General features: G+C 35.1%; 1 protein-coding gene and 1 long non-coding RNA gene across 2 annotated transcripts; both read right to left on the reverse strand.

Moving 5' to 3' along the window:
• Positions 1–4794: 4794 nt before the first annotated feature.
• On the reverse strand, positions 4795–5268 carry LOC120010427. Its single transcript, XR_005470877.1, has 3 exons — positions 5212–5268; positions 4959–5105; positions 4795–4852 (listed from the first exon to the last, which is right to left on the reverse strand). It is a non-coding gene; the product is annotated as an uncharacterized LOC120010427 (long non-coding RNA).
• Positions 5269–5308: 40 nt separating this feature from the next.
• LOC120010581 lies at positions 5309–7445 on the reverse strand. Its single transcript, XM_038861361.1, has 3 exons — positions 7280–7445; positions 5691–5849; positions 5309–5533 (listed from the first exon to the last, which is right to left on the reverse strand). The coding sequence occupies exons 1-3, from the start codon at positions 7415–7417 to the stop codon at positions 5309–5311; spliced, it is 522 nt and encodes a 173-aa protein (XP_038717289.1). The 5' UTR covers positions 7418–7445.
• Between the last annotated feature and the right edge of the window lie 12314 nt (positions 7446–19759).

Here is a 19759-nt window from a genome sequence, read left to right on the forward strand (position 1 = left end):
CAGAGAAAAAGCAAAGAGCCTCATAACCTTGTCTGTGTAATTAATTAGTTAAGAGATTGTGGTGAAGATAACAGACATGTATGTATCATATTGTATATATAGTATTTCAAACCAGGAAAAATGATGATATACATGACGATCTATGAAACAAATGTGGCAGATGAAACCAAGAAAAAAAGAGAAGAATATATCAGTTTGCAACACAAATGTTTGCTTTCTTAATTCCTTTTGTGGATGAAATACTTTCATCCACAAAATACAAGACAAAAAAACAAATAAATATATCGATGTTCACAGTCTTTAAGCTGGCTAACAAGAAACACCTCATTCACAACTATATAGACGGCATCATCGACTCATTTTGAACATTTTAAACAACTACATTTTAAAAACTTATTGGTTGGAATTGAACTTTGGGCATACATATGCCTAACTCAGTCGATTGCCAACTAAACCAATTCTCGTTGGTGTCGCGGCAATGATTCTAACTTTGGCATGGATGTGCGATTGAAATTATGAAGTGCACAATCAGATAAATTTATATGGTACCAATTAACTCATTTTAAATATTTTTTTTGGAATCTCGCCACACCCACGTACCCATCCAAGGTATGAGAATCGGCCATTGTTAAAGATGGGATATTCTGTTTTTCTTTTTGGACATTTGAAACGACTACATTTTAAATTTTTTCCTTAAATGTCGTCACCTACAAAATATTAAGTTTATGATTTTGCTTTTCAAATTGTAACGGACGTTTTGGTTCGTTAGAAAATCTCTCATTTGCCAGGTCACATATGATCGAGTTGTCGACACTGAATGCATAATATTTGTCATGATTTTATTGGCACGGGCACACCACATCAACATGCCCAGTGGTGTGTCCGGACCACACAATAATTTCTCCAATATTAATGGTTTTAAATGGTGCTTAGTATTTAGAAAGAGTTCCTTCCATTCAAAAAAAAAGAGGGATGTGCAATTACCAACCGTGATGATGTTCCTAACGCATAGACTTTAGGGTTTCCTTCTATAAGGTGGAAGGGTTAATTTTTTGACGTGAAGATATTGAACGTTCTGATGATAAGGTGTTTCCTGGTCATAGAACAAGAATCCCATCTTACAATATAACACACCTAAGCCGTACGTCAAAAGGATACTTCCTTTGGTTGTGAGGGTGATGAAATGGATTTTGATTCAATGGGAATCACAAAAGCACAATCGATCGAGATTAATGTTCAATGGGAAGCAGTTGGGCCCAATAGTACAAAGCCAACATATGGGCCTCAACTAGTTATTGAATCACTAAAAGCCCAAGATAAAGCCCAGGCCCATTGGGGAATGGTAGCCATCCCATGCCAATCATTGGAACTCATTTTTTATATTGACCCATCAAAAGGGACATTAGTCATTCGATGGTACATATGGGCCAAGAAAGAGCAACCACAAATGGTGGCAGATTGGGTTAGGAAGAATTCTGGATTGGTCAGAAGTGTGACAGTCATTGATACTGGACGAGAGCCGGCTATGCCTCTGTGGGTTTTAGAAATGCCAGTGATCAGGAACTTTGTATCGGGATATAAATTCACTTATGACAGAATGATTAAGCTGTGTTGTTCAGAGGGCATTGGTGGTTTGGAGGCAGAGGCAGAGAGGATTCTCTTGAACGGAAGGGATGGGAGGAGATCGGTTGTGGGTATGGGAAGGAAAATGAACTATACTTTTGATATAGCAGAATGGGGTGATTCTGATGGGTTGAGGGGGATGCCTATACAATTAGATACTTGGAGCCATTAATCATCATCATCACATCACTAATTCCAGTTCAATAGGTAGTTTATTTTCTAATCAAAACTCCCATAACTTTATTTCAAGACAAAGTTAATACTACTATATAAAAGCTTCGTGTTAATGATTACATTTATTAATTAACATTAGTGATGGGAGATCAAGTACCAGTGCACAATGTGACGGATCGAGTTTTAACACAAGAGGGGGGGTGAATTGTGTCCCCAAATTCCAATTAGAATCCCTTTTTCAATTTAAACAAATTAATGGCAATTAACAAGTAGCACACAAATTTGGACTCTAATGATTTTCCTAATCAATATTCAATCCAATGCAAGATGTGATACAATATAGTGAATGACCAAATATCAAATAATCAAGAATTGCACAAAACAGATTTTCAAGCAACACACTGCACACAGATTTTTCAACTCCGATTTTACCTATCAAATGATGTCAAAATGCAACGAAATTTTATATGCAATGTCACAACACCTTAATAAACACTATATCAAAATTTCAGATCAAAATTCAAAGTTTAAGGCAGTCTGCTAATCTCGGACAGATTAGCGTTTTGAAAATCCTGCAGTTTGAAACAAGTAGTAAATATAAACAAGTAAACAAAGAAATCAACACAGCGATTTATAGTAGTTCGGAGACCCTTCTCCTACGTCTACTACCTAGATTCACCAACCTAGGATTTTCAACCTCCACTAAGGATGTGGTTTTCTCAAGAGCTCCACAAAACTCACAAGGGTTTTTAGGTCACCCTTGAAACTAAAGATTTCAAGACAATCTTCAAACTTTACAACCAAGGGTTTCTAAGAACTCCCTCAAACTTCAATGTTTGTAATATGCCCTAACAAATGGACTTTAAGTGAAGAACTTTCAATAACAACAATCACACACTCACGGGTAGGATTTTCAAGTAGGTAAGGTGAGGTGATTTTGGGAGAAATAACACCTTGAGCTCAAGTGAAAGCACCCTCTCTTTGCAGCAGCAAAATGGTGAGAAGGCCTTGAGTAGTGGCTCAAGAAGAAGCTGGGATTTTAGTAGACAATGGATGCTTGAATGTTTGAAAGCTTTGAACAAAGTTCTCTCTTGATTGCAAATGCTTCTCCAAGTTGTATGAAAGGGAAGATCCTCTTTTAAAGGCAATTCTCTCCTATGCTTGCAGCCATTGGATCAAACTTCAAGAGTTGATCTCTACCATCCATTGCAGCTCCTAATCTTGGTCATTGATGATTTGAGCAAACAAATCTCCACCATAGAGCATATAGACGTTGCACATGCTCCTTTTTTTAAGTCAAAAATTGCAAGCAAGAAAGTTGTCTTATGCACAACCATTTGATCAATGTATGTCTTCAAATCTTGACCATTCAAACTCTCTTTAATTCTCAACCATGGATGTAGATTGTACTATGCCATCTTGTCCCTTCATTTTGAATCAAAGACTTCAAAAGTGATCTCTTAGTCAAGGATCTTGTTTGATTGCACCAACCTAACTTTCTTGGTAGCACATGTCTTGAGTGAAAATGTCAAGGATCTTGTTTAATTGCACCAACCTAACTTTCTTGGTAGCACATGTCTTGAGTGAAAATGTCAAGGATCTTGTTTAATTGCACCAACCTAACTTTCTTGGTAGCACATGTCTTGAGTGAAAATGTCAAACAAGAATATATCACTAATGATAGAGAGGACAAGGTTTGTCCCACATGTTTGAAAAGAGTTGTGTCTCCATGAAGACCACAACCAATAGCCTCAATGTTTGATTCATTCAACTTGATTAAGTGCCTTAGTGGAAAGTTGGCAAATATAGGATTTTTCATAGTTTCCTAGAGCTCCAAGCTCATTCTTAGAAACTGGACTTCGACCACTCTTGAACATACTGAATTCTGAGCCATATGAGACCACAATGATGATTAACCTACAAGGAAATAGGAGGTAGAACTCCCCAATTGCATGTAAGCTCAAAGAGCTTCATATAGAGCGCATATGTTAATTATATTAGAAAAACAACCCAGAATATTCATATTACTGCATGATAAATCATTTTATATGTATTAGAATGTCCATGTAAAATTTCATAACAATCGGAAATCGTTTGGTCACTCAACCAAGCAATTAGATCACTAATAGTAAAACTTATAAATTCTAAGTGTAAATTCAAAGTCATTTTGAAAACTCAGTGTAAATGACCTTTTCTCTTGAACTTTACTAAATCAAATATGTTCATAGTGATGAAACTAATATGCACACGAAATTTCATTTAAATCGGAGTTCATTTGGTTCACCACGTTCACAAAGAACACATATGCACAAAATTAGGTAAAACCTAGTTTTGGCGGAATTTAAGCATATGACCAAATATATATGTGATGCACTTAATTTCTCATGATTATAGTCCTAGAACATATATTAAGCCTTCATGTGCATGTGGTTCAAGTTTCAAGTCATTTCGACCTAAGTTGGTTAAGATATGATAATTGGAAAATTAATGCTCTAACTTAGTTCATGTATGTTTGTTTTCAAAACTTAATTTCCAGCACTATCTCAAAAATATATAGTCATTTAAATTCAATTCATATAAATCAAATATTGCTTTAATGTTTCATTATCATTTATAAATGATTTAATATCATCAAAATTAGACATATAGGACCATAGGTCCAACACAATGGACCCACGCCTGGGCCTCCATAAAAGAAGCCATCATTATTCGCTTCTCCACCAATGTTGTGTTCAGCGGTGATGTTATAGCATGGGTTGGTGAAGGTCAAGTAGTCGGGCCTAACCGGAAAGAAGTTCGGAATCTGAAATGCGACTTTTAGATTGCCGAAATGACTTGCCCTTCTATATCCCGCTTGTGCGAATCTACCAGAGCCCATCTCTGCTAATATAGGTTCGTCGTCGTTACTACCGCCGCTGTCGGTATTCATGATCCACGTCTCGCCACCCCAATACACATTTGTGCCTACGTCTCCCAAGTGAGTAAAGATGTTGCTTGGCCAATTACCCACCACACTGTCATCCACTATCAAATGCCAAGCTCCTCCCCTGAAATGCTGATTCAAAAACCAAACACAATTTGTTATTCAGTTAAAAAAATAAAAATAAAACAAAAGGGTAATTAATTTTATGAATTTCTTTTTAAAAAAATATTTTGATTACCTGGACAACTTGAATTGTAATATAATGTTGTGGACCATCATAGGATGATACTGGATCCAATGATTTGCCTATCATATCTACATCATTTTCTTGTTCAAATCCTCGACAATCTAAATTGTAACACCCCGTTTCTTGATCCCCATTGTTCTATATAAATATAAACAAGTTATTTTTAAATTAGTTATATATAATATCTAATGGAATATTTGTAGCAAAATACAAGAAATTGAATATAAATTAAGGATGAACTTACGACGGTCCAGTGTATGAAAAATCTAGTCCTGTTATCATGATAACGCCGGGGAAAGACCTAAGTATAATTAAGACAAATTATAACTTTGATTTTCAATTTATACCAATAGAAAGAAAATGTATTGAAATTCTTGATGGAAGAGAGGAACACTAACGTGCCATCCGACTTCAATCACATTAAGATTTCCATTTACGTTTGATTCAATCCAAATTTGAGAGCTACTATGCGCCTTCTCTCTATCGACTGACGGTTGCCATAGGTTTATTCGCGCCTCTACCCCTTCTATCCTGCTTGTTGATGAATGATAACGCGCCACTGCACGCTAGAATGATCGATTCAAAAAATACGAGTAAAAACATTATATTATTTAAGGTCTATTGCATGCTATAACCAGCATAAAAGGATCTAAAAGTATTTTACTTAATTAATAGGATCTTAATTTTATTTTGAGGTATAAATAACAATATGATTTGGAGTACCTCAGTCTTTCCATCTTGATGTGGTTTGCGATAGAAAGAGTAGTCTTGTTCGTTTTTGAAGGTAGACCTTGAATTTATTCTCACAACATCACCACCAATTTTGCCAGATCGTCCTAGCCATACTTCATGTGTTTTCTTTAATTGATCTTTCTTTATTTTCTGCAATAATTTAGGCACTTTCTGTTAGTTAATCAGACAAACCTATTAATTATATCATACTTATTTAAACATCCCACCATTTTCAAAAATTTCACCTAACTTTCAGAAATATATCATTGTCCTGAGGTTGTAAGAACATCATAAAAAATTAACCAAGTTACTAAATTTTTTATACATGAGGTTCCTACAATGGATAGAGTCGGGGACAGTTGGGACTTAGGATGGACAAAGAAAGTGGGTCGATTTAAATGCTTGGGATTAATTGTTAAGAAATTAGATTGGGGGTGAGCCCACATTACCTAGGCCTAAAATGGACTTTTAGACACGTGTGGATGTGGCTCATCTTAACTCAAAAGCTATAGCTGATGAGTTTGGGTTCATCTACATGTTTATAAAGTCACACACATACCCGTCTTTTTTCAATGTGAGACTTATGGCTTGGGTGTGCGCCAATACTCCCCTCACACACAAGCCTCTTAAATCTCCTTTCCACTTATCACATCGAATCCCTACTCAGAGGTGCACATCCACTTGTCACGACCCTTTGCGTGATCAAATGTGGTGATACACTTGTCATGGTCGTGTGATCAGAGACCCCTACTCAGAGGTGCACATCCACTTGTCACGACCCTTTATGTGCTCAAAAGTGGTAATACACTTGTTATGGTCGTGTGCCTAGAGGTGGGAGACCTCAAGTTTCTTTTTTAAACGGACTTCAAACATCCCCGCAACCTCGCTCCGATACCATATTAAAAAGAAATTGGATTTACATGAGGCCTAAAATGGACTTTTGGATACATGTGCATGGTGGCCCATCTTAACTCAAAAGATATAGCTATATCTCATGAGTTTGCGTCCATCCACGTATATATAAAGTCACACACATTTCTTTTCTTTCATTTTCAATATCTTACTTATATGCCTTGGGTGTGTTCCAACATTTACATAGGCCAAAAACCCATGATTCCGCATGTCAAAAAAAAATCTTACCTTCTGTTAATACATCTGCTATAATATGTTATGTACATCTATCTGGGAAGGCACGGTTGGGTTCTCAAAGCTTGATTTTGCCTCTGAGCATCACCATTGAGGGTGTGTTGCAAACAAAGGTTTGATGGTTCATGACTGGAGTGAGAGTAAATTCATGTAGAGCGAGAGAGAAAGAAAGGGGAAGGTGGAAGAGAGAGAGACTATTGTGGAAGTTTTGACACAAGGGTAAGTGGGTAACAAAAAGGACATGGTGGAAAAGAAAACTTACAATATCCAATCCTAATTGAACGGTGGTTTTTAAAACCGTCGCACTAAACTGCCGCTAAATAAAAAATGACGACACATGTAAAATCGCCGTTAAAAATTCGTTGCTATAGACCTTAATTCTTGTAGTGATACCTGAATTTTCATAAGAGAATGATCAAGTGGTCCTTAATTACCTCTTTATTGGACAAAACTGCAGGCTTATTGATCTTCTTTTCTTCTGCAACTACTCGTTGACCATAGTTTAGAGCTGAAACATGAATGCTAATGAAAACAAAGAATGCCAAGAAAGAAAAAGCAAAGAGCTGCCTCATAATCTGTAGAACCAAGAAACTAATTAATTAGTTGAGAGATTGTGGTGAAGATAACTAATATGTATCAGACTGTATGTATATATATAGTGTTTCAAACCAAGCCAAAGTTGTATATGAAGATGCATGACACAAATTAAACGTGGCTGACGAAACAATGAAAAAAAGAGAGAATATATCAGCCATTCACAATGTAAGGTTTTGTTTTGTGCACTATAGACAAAAGAAGAAAAAAAGAAGGAAAAATTCCAACCACAAATACAAGACAGAAGAAATAAATAAAATATCTCTATGAAACAAATGTGCCAATAAAACCAAAAAAAAATATATATATATATATATATATATATATATATATATATATATATATATATATATATATCAACGGTGCAATACAATGTATGTTTTTTTTATGCACTATAGACAAAAAATGTGGCCAATAAAACAAAAAAAGAAGAAGAATATATCAACGGTGCAATACAATATTGTATGTTTTTTTATGCACTATAGACAAAAAATAAATAAATGAAAAACTTTCATCCAGAATATAAGGCCAAGAAACAAATTAATATCTCGATGTTGACTATGATTTGTTGGATAAACTTTAAGCTGACTAACAAGACACATCTCATTAACAGCTACACATAAATGACACCTCATTTTGAACATTTTAACAACTACACGTTTTAAATATTTTTCTGGAAGAGTTAATTGAATTTTTAGCCACGGTTTAAGGCCCTAAGTGGCTCATTAAAAAAAAATATTTTTTAGCCACTTAGGACCTTAGGCAATACAGTTAATTGATTTTAATAAATCTGATCAGCGTCGTTAGTCATGTCAGCATGTTCTATCATGCCACGTCATCGCATTTGATGGATTCATAACAATCAACTCCACACGTAAGATGTTTGAGTGATCGAAATTGATGAAATCTATCTAAGTGATGGAGTTGAAACAAATATGAACTTTAGGTAACTGAAATGGAACAATATGAAATTGAGAGACTAAATCAAAAAAATGATCATATTTCAATAACCAAAAGTTTAATTAACTCTTTTTCTCGAATGTCGCCACCAACCCATTTGAGGTATAGCGAATCCATTGTTAAAAAATGGGATATTCTTTCCTTTTGAAAATTTTAAACAACAACATCTTAAATTATATTATTATTAACAATAAGATGGGTCCTGGTCATGGAACAAGAAAACCCCATCTTACAAGAAGGCACCCAATTATAACCCTTGTTCCTAAGATTCCAGTTGCCGAAAGTCTAAAGGAACCCAAATACCAAAGTGCTCCACCGATTGATCATGAGCTCCTGATAATCTATAAAGCCTGTGAAAACGATCCTTGAGAGGAGAATTGCCCACCCAGAGGTCCTCCCAGAATTTAACTACATCCCCGTCATTGCCCATACTAAAAGCAAGACCTTCTTTAATTGCTCTTTCAATACCCCCATCAGCGGCCTTCAATAAATTCTGGATGTTCTTCCAGTTGAGTGACAATGGGGTTTTAGATTGGTGGACTGCTTTGTTCTCTTCTTTCATTCCCACAAAATTTCCTATATTGTACTCTTATCTTTTGAAGAGGTGATCAGTTGATGTTCTTTGATCTTTAAATGGCCTTTGTGGAAGTTCTTGGCATAGCGTCAGTTTAGATTACTCTCTTTGGTTCTTATGGCGGGTTGTCTTGGATTGATTTTCAAGGGCTCTCTGCTTCATTCTCTCTAGTTTAATGTTGGTCTAGTTATTGGACCTTCTGGCAGGCTGGGTTTTGTCCTTCGGCTCCATTTCTTTTTTTTCGTATATCGGTATTCGGTTAAAAGGCTTATCTTGTATTTTTGATTTAATCTTCATAAAATCTCAGATTTATCTAAAAAAAAAAAAACAAGAAGGCACCCAAACCTGTGCGTCGGAAGGCTACTTCCTTTGGTTGCGAGGGTGATGAAATGGATTTTTGATTCAGATGAAGAGCTTTCAGTGCACACCAACGGGAAATCTAGTCTTGTAGCTGATAGAAGTAGAAGAAGAGGCTCAATGGATCCCCCTAGGGGATTAAGCTTTGGAGCAGATGAAGAATTGGGCTCCAAATCTGATGCGGAGAATGATTTTAGGTCCAGGGGAGCGGAAAGGACGGGTTCTGGTAGTTCCTTTTATGGCTCGGAATGTGAAGGTAAAAGCATAATTCAATTAATGTAGAAAGACCAAGTAAAAAGGTCTATGCAAATTCTGTTATGATACAAGTTCTCATATTTTGTCATATGTATAAAAAAAAATCTTGAAATTTTTGAAAAAGAGAGAAAAATCAAAGTCTTCGTCGTGAGACTTGAATCTCATGAGTTTTGAATCTTACTTTCGATTATACATCTCAGATTTCCAGGTTAAAAAATGATGCTTAGTTAACACTACCGACATAAAAAACAGACATCGCATTGTCACGTATTATTCCACGTCGAAAAGATGTGGGGAGAGTGACGACTCCTCTAAATTAGGGCATAGTCTCCATGCTCAATTAGAATTAGACTAGTGTCTTTGAGTCCTTCAATATGACATAAAACCTTTTTATTCTTATCATTTAAATAGATAGGATAATATATGTTATCCCTTAAATATGTATTTGGCCTATATTAATTGTATAGCTCAAGCCCATGTTGGGCAAAATAGAGTTGGTATGGGGTTTGGAGATTGTACTGTATAAACTATATATATTCTGCAGAATAAAATGCAAACCTTGTTGATGCGGCTAAACCTGAAATTACAAAGTGCACAATCAGATACTTGGAGCCATTAATCATCATACTCCTATATCATGTCACTAGTTTCAATTAACTTGGTAATTGTTTGTTTTTCTTAATCAAAACACTCCACATATAGCTTTATTGCATTAATACAAGCTAATATATAAAAGCATGCATTTTCAAGTCGTAGGGCATGATGGACCCACGCCCGGCCCTCCATAAAAGAAGCCACTTTTATCATTATCAGGTTCTCGGCCGGAGTTATATTTAGCGCGGATGGTATAGCATGGGCTAGTGTTCTTCAATACCAAGTTATTCGGCCTAACTGGAATAAAGCTCAATCCCTCGAATGCGACTCCTAGTTTGTCGAAATAACTTGCTCTTTTGTATCCCTCTTCCGCAAATCTACCAGATCCCATTTCTACTACTGATGTATCTTCACCGTCATCGCCACCATCACCATCACCATCACTCATGATCCAGGTCTCGCCACCCCAATACACACCTGCGGCTCCGTCTCTCAGGTCACTAAACATGTGGCTTGGCCAAACACCCACCTCCCTCTCATCAACTACCAACAACCAATCTCCGCTACTTGCATGCTGCAGAGATTTAAAAAACGAAATTAATTAGAATTAATCGATCGGTTAAAAAGAATTCGATAATTATTTATTTTTTTTCTAAAATTTTGTTTACCTTGACAACTTTAATAAAAGTAGTATATTGTGTATCATCATAGGATGATACCACATCATATGATTTTCCAATCATATCTACATCCTCATTCTGTTTAAATCCTTGACAATCCAAATTGTAACATCCTGACTGTCGTTCCCCATCCCTCTATAATATTTTGAACAAGGTAATGTTATGTGTAATTTTAAAATTGGTTATATATATACTGCAATATATGATATCTCATGGAATACTTATAAAGAAACACAAATTTGAATATAAGTTCAAGTATGAGCTAGCTTACCACGGTCCAGCGAATGAAAAATCTTGTTTTGTTATCATGATAATACGAAGGAAAGACCTAAGTTGAAAACAAATTGTAAGTTTGATTTTCAATTTCTACCGACATAAAGAAAACAAATTGAAATTTGTGATCAATAGATAGATTAGGAGAAATACTAACATGCCATCCAACTTCAATCACATTACGATTTTCATTTGATACAATCCAAATATGAGAGCTGCTATATGCTTTCTCTCTATTGATCACTGATGGTTGCCATAGGTTTATACGTGCCTGTACCCCAACCATCTTTATTGCTGCTCAATAATGCGCTATTGCATGCTAGAAGTGTCGAGTCAAAAATAGGAATAAGAATATTATCTACATTATAAATCTTGATTTTAGTTAGGTGTAAATTAAGAAAATAAAAGTACTCGATAACTACAGCTTGTACAAAGTTGATGATAAGCAAACACAAAAATTAAATTGCATAAAGAGTGTAAAACTATAATTTAATTAGTAGATCTTAATTTATTCGAGGTCTAAATTAAAATATAATTTGGAGTACCTCAAATTTTCCATCTAAATGTGTCTTACGATATAAAGAGTAGTCTTGTTTGCTTTTGAATGTAGACCTTGAATTTTCTCTCATAATTTCATCATCAATTGTGCTTGGTCGTATGGGCACTCTCTGTTAATCATACAAACAAATAACTATTAATTACTCCATATTATTATAATTAATTACCATAAATATGCTATATCTTCTCTCTTATCTTTCATTTTCAATATCTTACTTTCTCTTAACTATCAGGATGGATCGAGCTGGTTGAGAATGAATTTTATATTTGAAAAATTCAAGTTTAGCATTTTGCGATTTGTTCAATTGTTTTAAAAAGGGGCTTGATTAAATGTTTGGAATTTATATATGTCAAAAGCCCATGATTCCGCACCATAAAAAAAATTTTGCTTTCTCTTATTACATCTCTTGTAGCACCCAACTCGAGTGAATGGAGCCACAAACCTCTACAGTGTCAAACTTAGTAGTGTTGGGGGAGCTATTTAGTGGCGATGGGGCTAAGTATCCTTTCCCACATAGCCCAAGATAAGATTTAAAATAAATAATATAATATGTCAAAATTCCAAACTAGTAACAAATGATTTTCCTAGGCTTAAACTAATATAGACTGGTACTAGGCTTATAGAAAGACAAAGCCGTACGTGCAGGTCAGTGTGAGTTGGCGCAAAATGGATAGAGTTACTAGCTAGTTGAAGGGACGGACTCTTACATCTGTTAAATATAATATGTTATGTACTTATATAATTGTTAAAAAAGTATAGGAAGACACTCAAAAAATTTAAGAATTTATTTTCCTTGTTCCAGCGGTACCCACAGCTTTGATAAAATAACTGACACCCATAAATTTTAAAATTACAGACATCCGCATAAGAGCCTAGCTCTTCTTCTCTTAATACCTGAATTTTGTGAGCTTTCAAAAAAAAGAGGATGATCAAGTTCCCCCCATCTAAGCTCAAGTTTTCAATTCAAATTATCAAAAATAAAAATACAAGATTACATAAAAATAAACAATATAACCAGGACATATGTTGTCCTTAATTACCTCTTTGGTCAACAAAAATGCAGGCTTATTGATCTTTTCTTCTTCTTCTGTAACTACTTCTTGATCATTGTTCAGAGCTAAAACTTGAATATTAATGAAAACGAAGACTGCCATCAGAGAAAAAGCAAAGAGCCTCATAACCTTGTCTGTGTAATTAATTAGTTAAGAGATTGTGGTGAAGATAACAAACATGTATGTATCATATTGTATATATAGTATTTCAAACCAGGACAAACCAGGAAAAATGATGATAGATATGACGATCTATGAAACAAATGTGGCAGAAGAAACCAAGAAAAAAAGAAGCATAATATATCAGTTTGCAACACAAATGTTTGCTTTCTTAATTCTTTATATGTATTATAGACAAAAAATACATCAATGAAATAGTTTCATCCACAAAATAAAAGACCAAAAATATATATATATATATATATATATATCGATGTTCACAATCTTTAAGCTGGCTAACAAGAAACACCTCATTCACAACTATATAGACGGCACCATCGACGCATTTTGAACATTTTAAACAACCACATTTTAAAAATTTATTGATTGGCATCGAACTTTGGACACACATATGCCTAACTCAGCCGATTGCCAACTAAGCCAACTCTCGTTGGTGTAGCAGCAATGATTTCTAACTTTGGCAGGGATGTGCGATTGAAATGAACTCATTTTAAATAATTTTTTTCCTGCAATGTCGCCACCCACGTACCTATCCAAGGTATAAGAATCGGCCATTATTAAAGATGGGATATTCTGTTTTCTTTTTGGACATTTGAAACGACTACATTTTAAATTTTTTCCTCAAATGTCGCCACCTACAAAATATTAAGTTTATGATTTTGATTTTCAAATTGTAACGGATGTTTTTGGTTCGTTAGAAAATCTCTCATTTGCCAGGTCACATATGAGCTGTCACTGAATGCTTATTTGTCATGAATTTATTAGCCTGGACACACCACATCAACATGCCAAGTGGTGTGTCCGGACCACGCAATAATTTCTAAACCGTGATGATATTCCTTATGCATAGACTTTAGGGTTTCCTTCTCTAAGGTGGAAAGGTTTTTGGACTTGAAGATATTGAACGTTCTGATGATAAGGTGTTTCCTGGTCATAGAACAAGAATCCCATCTTACAATAACACACCTAAGCCGTGCGTCAAAAGGCTACTACTACCTTTGGTTGTGAGGGTGATGAAATGGATTTTGATTCAATGGGAATCACAAAAGCACAATCGATCGAGATTAATGTTCAATGGGAAGCAGTTGGGCCCAATAGTACAAAGCCAAGATAAAGCCTAGGCCCATCGGGGAATGGTAGCCATCCCATGCCAATCATTGGAACTCATTTTTTATATTGATCCATCAAAAGGGACATTAGATGGTCCATATGGGCCAAGAAAGAGCAACCAGAATATATTTTGCATGGGTAAAGTATACTGGAGTACTTCTTTTGATTTATGTCTGTGTCAGGTAGTTTTAATCCCCTTAGCCTCCTTCTGATTTTAGATTTCGTTTTGGATTTTAGGTTCCATATTTTTGGGTTTAGGTTCCTAAGATTGTAAGTATAATCCCCAAGCAAGGGACTCTATTTTCGAAACTTGAGATATTGTTAGTCAAAATCCAAACCCAACCCATCTAATTGTTTCAAAGGTCTTCCAGAACATTACGAGGCTCACGATTTTAAAACTCGCTCATCGTACTAAGTTAAGGAACACATGAGCTTATATGACTATCCACCACATCTTTATTTTAACGATATAAGTGGGCTGTTCTCAACAGTAATCCCTAGGACTCATCCATCAGGACTTCCTTCAATCACAGGGCTTAAAGGTTGGGAACGGAAACATTGATTTTAAGCTTGGTTTAAAATCAGTTAGGTATAAGCTTGATAAACTGCTATTTGAACATACACTGAAGCCTTTATTTGAATTATCAACTCTCTCAGAGAGGAGAATTAAGCTGATGGAGGAAGGTAGATTGTGAGAAGACGTGGTTGCTTTTGAGTATGGAGATTCTTCTGTAACAAATGAAGATTATCCTTTAATCAGTAGGCCTTAGGAAGGAATTAAATTTCAGGGACCTGAAGACAACTCCAATATATCTCATCATAATAGACATGGGATATATGGGGTTTGGAGATTGTATTTTTGTGTTGTAAAAAAAATATATATATATATATATATAATTATAGGTAATTCTGTTGAATAAAATGCAAATCTTGTTGATGTGGCTGCAGGGGTGGTTTCATAATATTAGTAAGGAGAGATCAAGTAGTAGTAGTGTAGTAGGGCATGCATGATAAAAAGCTTTATTTATTTCAAAACTCTGTAACTTCATTTCAAGACAAAGTTAATACCATATATAAAAGCTAGCTTTGTGTTAATGATTACATTTATTAATTAACATTAGTAATCAGAGATCAAGTAGCAGTGCACAATGAACCCACGCCTGGGCCTCCATAAAAGAAGCCATCATTATTAGCTTCTCCACCAATGTTGTGTTCAGCGGTGATGTTATAGCATGGGGCAGTTGATGTGCTTTCTGCTTTGCTCGACTCTACGACCGGTTATTGACGCAGCTGGTGGTCAGATTTATGATTTATGAGATACCTGATGGATCGTACTTAACACAAGAGGGGGGTGAATTGTGTCCCCAAATTCCGATAGGAATCTCTTTTTATAATTTAAAAGGAAATCAATGTCAATTAACAATTAGCACACAAATTTGAACTCTAATGATTATCGTAATCAACATTCATTTCAATGCAAGATGTGATACAATATGGTGAATGATCAATTATCAAATAATCAAGAAATTACAAAAACAGATTTTTTTCAAACAACACACTGCGCACAGATTTTACAACTCAAATTTCACCTAGCAAATCAAGTCAGAATTCAATGAAATTTGGTATGCAGTATCACAACACCCTAATGAATACTATATCAAAAATTCGGATTAAAATTCAAAGTTTAGCTATGTGAACAGTGCACGGACAGACTAGTGGTTCAGAAAATTCTGCAATCAAAACACTTAATTAATCAACAAGCAAGCAATGCAATCAAGAAAGTCCACACAGCAATTTATAGTAGTTCGGAGACTCTTCTCCTACATCTACTACCTAGGTTCACCAACCTAGGATTTTCCAACCTCCACTAAGGATGTGGTTTTCTCAAGAGCTCCACAAAACTCATAAGGGTTTTTAGGTCACCCTTAAAACTGAAGATTTCAAGACAATCTTCAAACTTTACAACCAAGGGTTTCAAGCACTCCCTTAAACTCAACCTCAACAAGGTTTTTGCCCAATGAAGGGACTTTTACAAGTGTTCGGTATAAATGGTTCACTCAAGGTTTGCACTAAGCAAATAGGGTTGAGGAACACTCAAGAATCACAATATCACCTCACGGGTTGGATAGAAAATGAAGAATAATGAGGATTTTCGAATCTGAAAATAAGAAGCCAAATGAGAAGCACTCCCTCTTTGCAAAAGCAAAATAGTGAGGAAGCCTTTAGAGTGGCTTGGGTAGAAGCTTAGATTCAATGGCACAAACTAGCTTGAAAGTTTTGAGAGCAAGAATTTCTTCAATGTAATTTTGGCTTCTCCAAGTTGGAATGAGGAAGAACCCCTCTTTATAATTTACCAAGCTCTTGTGATTTCCACCATTGGATCTTTTTCTATCTTCAAATCTCGACCTTCAATTACATGTGCAAATCTTGGCCATTGAATGAATAGATCATTAAATCTCAACCTTGCAATATGTAGCCGTTGCACTTGCATGATTTTCTAAGTCTAGCTTTCCAAGATTTGAGTTGTCATGTGCACTTGCAGCCATCTTTGACAATTTGATCAAACTTGCACCAAATCTTGACCTTGGTATCTCCAACAATTTTGTCATCTTTGACCATTTGATCAAACTTACATCAAATCTTGGCCTTGGTATCTCCAACGATTTCCTACAAAATGTGTAGCAACTTGCAGCCATCTTTGACTCCAAAAATCAAGTAAGATCTTCTTTTAAGTCAAAAATTGCAAGCAAGAATATGGTCTTATGCACAACCATTGGATTCACCTTTTAAATGGTCATCTTAACCCTTCAAGTCTTGTTGTAATCTGATCCATTCATAATTCAAAACAATTCAATCTCGGCCATAGATTAGTGTACCGTTGGAGCTTGTAGTCTTCAAGAATATCTTCATAATCTAAGTCTTGTCTAGTTGTAAAATATACTTTCTCATCTCTTACAAATTTCAACCATTGCATTTGTCCTTTAGCTTCATTAATTTTCTTTTCACAAAAATCTTATCATTGACCTCAATAAAGGAAGCATGTGCAAGATCTTGTTTGATGAAGATAAGAGATCCTTCACATGACCAAACATGTCCCTCCAATCTTGACTTCAAACTCTGAATTTGGCAGCACCAATATATCCATATTATACAGCTCCAAGGCTAATTCCAAACATCAATCAAAATGTCTTAGTGGAAGGTTGATGAACATAGGTTTTTCTTGGTTTTCTAGAGATCCAAGCTCATACTTGAAAACCGGACTTCAATTCACTTGAGCAAACTGAATTCTGAGTGATATAACATCCTCATGATGATTAACCTACAAAGAAATAGGAGGTAGAACTCCCCAATTGCATGTAAGCTCAAAGAGCTTCATATAGAGCGCATAGGTTAATTACATTAGAAAAACAACCCAGAAAATTCGTATTACTGCATGATAAATCATTTTATATATATTAGAATGTCCACATAAAATTTCATAACAATCGGAAATCGTTTGGTCACTCAACCAAGCAAATAAGTCACTAATAGTGAAACCGATAAATTCTAAGTGTAAATTCAATGTTATTTTGCAAACTCAGTGTAAATGACATTTTCTCTTGAACTTTACTAAGTCAAATATGTTCATAGTGATGAAGCTAATATGCACACGAAATTTCATTTAAATCGGAGTTCATTTGGTTCACTACGTTCACAAAGAACACATATGCACAAAATTAGGTAAAACCTAGTTTTGGCGGAATTTAAGCATATGACCAAATATATATGTGATGCACTTAATTTCTCATGATTATAGTCCTAGAACATATATTAAACCTTCATGTGCATGTGGTTCAAGTTTCAAGTAATTTGGACCTAAGTAAGATATATTATGATCATTAGAAGATTAATACCCTAACTTAGTCCATGTATATTTATTTTCAAAACTTAATTTCCAGCACTATCTCAAAAATATATAGATACCAAATTCACATAGAGATATGCATAAGCCTTCATTTGTATATGCACAATTAAGATATTAAACAATTAACCAAATAACCATTTAAGCATGTTTTCTAGCATTTTAGGATATGTTCAAGTCAAGCATGCTCACACACATTTTAGTATACAATCATCAAAAACACAATGTTGACTAGACACTAAGTCTTGGTCCAACAATCTCTTCATATTCCATTCGTATAAATATTCAAAAGTAAGAATCATCATAAACCAATATCTTTCTCAAGAAATCTTCAAGGATGGATACTCCTAACTCTCCACCTGTAAAAAGGTCTAGAACTGATGAAGGTTCTACTTCTAAAGAAGAAGAAGGTGGAGGTGATCCCAGATTCAACCTCTCCCCTATAAGGGAAGACGTATACGAGGACGATCCCCAGAAAACTATCGAATCTCTACAAGAAGCTTTGAGGGAAACCAAAAGGAGACTTAAAAAAGCAACCGACAAAGTTCAAGACTACAAAAGGCAACTTATGGTTTCAAGGTATGCCATACAAGGTGTTCGATATATGTCATGGGGCAGACAAGCAAGTACTCATGACCCAGATAAATTGCACGAAGCAATCACTGAGATCACAGTACAACTTGGATCTGTTGCAGATGGAATAGACAGTGTTCTTTATACCCTAGAATAAAATCTTTGTCCAACAATACCTTGCTCCAAGTCATTTTGCTTTGTAATATTTTGTGATAGTGTTGATGTTATATGACGCCAGTAAACATTACGGACCACACTTTTTCACAGAATCAAGGGCTACTACTTTTAACGAAAATGACTTATATTCCTAACATTTTCTTCCATAATCGGTCATAACAGTATTACATTATCTAATCACACTGAATTTCATTAATTATTACATTGATTTTAATTATTATGTTGTCTAATTACATTAACTTTTGTTATTATTAACTTACATTAAGTAGTAGTGCATAATGGACCCTCGCCTGGGCCTCCATAAAAAAAGCCACTATTAGGAACTACTCCACCACCAATGTTATCTTCATAAAGGATGTTATAGCATGGGCTGGTGGAAGTCAAATCCAAGTCGTCGAGCACAACGGGATCGAAGGGTCTATTCTGAAATGCAGCTCTTAGATTTGAAAAATAACTTGCCTTCTTGTATTTTTCTTGCGCAAATTTACCAGATCCCATTTCCACTACTGGATATTCTTCGTTGTCGTCGGGAATATTCTTGATCCACGTCTCTCCCCCCCAAAACACATTTGTGGCTCCGTATGCCAAGTGAGTAAAGATTTCGCTTCCCCAAGAACCTACTGGCCTATTATCAACTAGCAATGTCCAATGTCCTCTGGTGACATGCTGATTTAAAGACGAAATTACATGACTCCATTTGTTAATTTGGTTTTTTTTTTTTTATAAAAAAAAATCAATAATTATTTTTAACTTTTTAATTACCTTGGCAACTTTAATATCGACAAAATGTTGTGGACCATCATAGGATGATACTGTCTCATATACTTTGCCTATTTCATTTGTACCTTCATTTTGCTCAAATCCATCACATTTCAAATTGTAACATCCGCGCTCCCGCGGCCCGTCCTTCTATATAAATTTGAACAAGTTAATAAATTGATTGTGTATATATAAATATTAAAATATATAATGGAATATTTATACAGAAAAATAAATTTTGAATATATATAAATTAAGTATGAACTTACGACGCTCCAATGAACGAAAAATCTTGTCTTGTTATCACCATAAAGAA

This window comes from Tripterygium wilfordii, chromosome 12 (assembly GCF_013401445.1).
Source record: "Tripterygium wilfordii isolate XIE 37 chromosome 12, ASM1340144v1, whole genome shotgun sequence".
Taxonomy (NCBI): domain Eukaryota; kingdom Viridiplantae; phylum Streptophyta; class Magnoliopsida; order Celastrales; family Celastraceae; genus Tripterygium; species Tripterygium wilfordii.

What these genes read in the sequence shown, in the direction of transcription:
- LOC120010581 (XM_038861361.1), bottom strand. Translation starts at nt 7,417, where the DNA reads ATGAGGCAGCTCTTTGCTTTTTCTTTCTTGGCATTCTTTGTTTTCATT. An exon ending in CAGTTTTGTCCAATAAAGAG is followed by an intron (nt 5,850 to 7,279) that starts GTAATTAAGGAC and finishes AAATTATTGCAG; the next exon opens with AAAATAAAGAAAGATCAATT. An exon ending in ATCAAGATGGAAAGACTGAG is followed by an intron (nt 5,534 to 5,690) that starts GTACTCCAAATC and finishes CGATCATTCTAG; the next exon opens with CGTGCAGTGGCGCGTTATCA.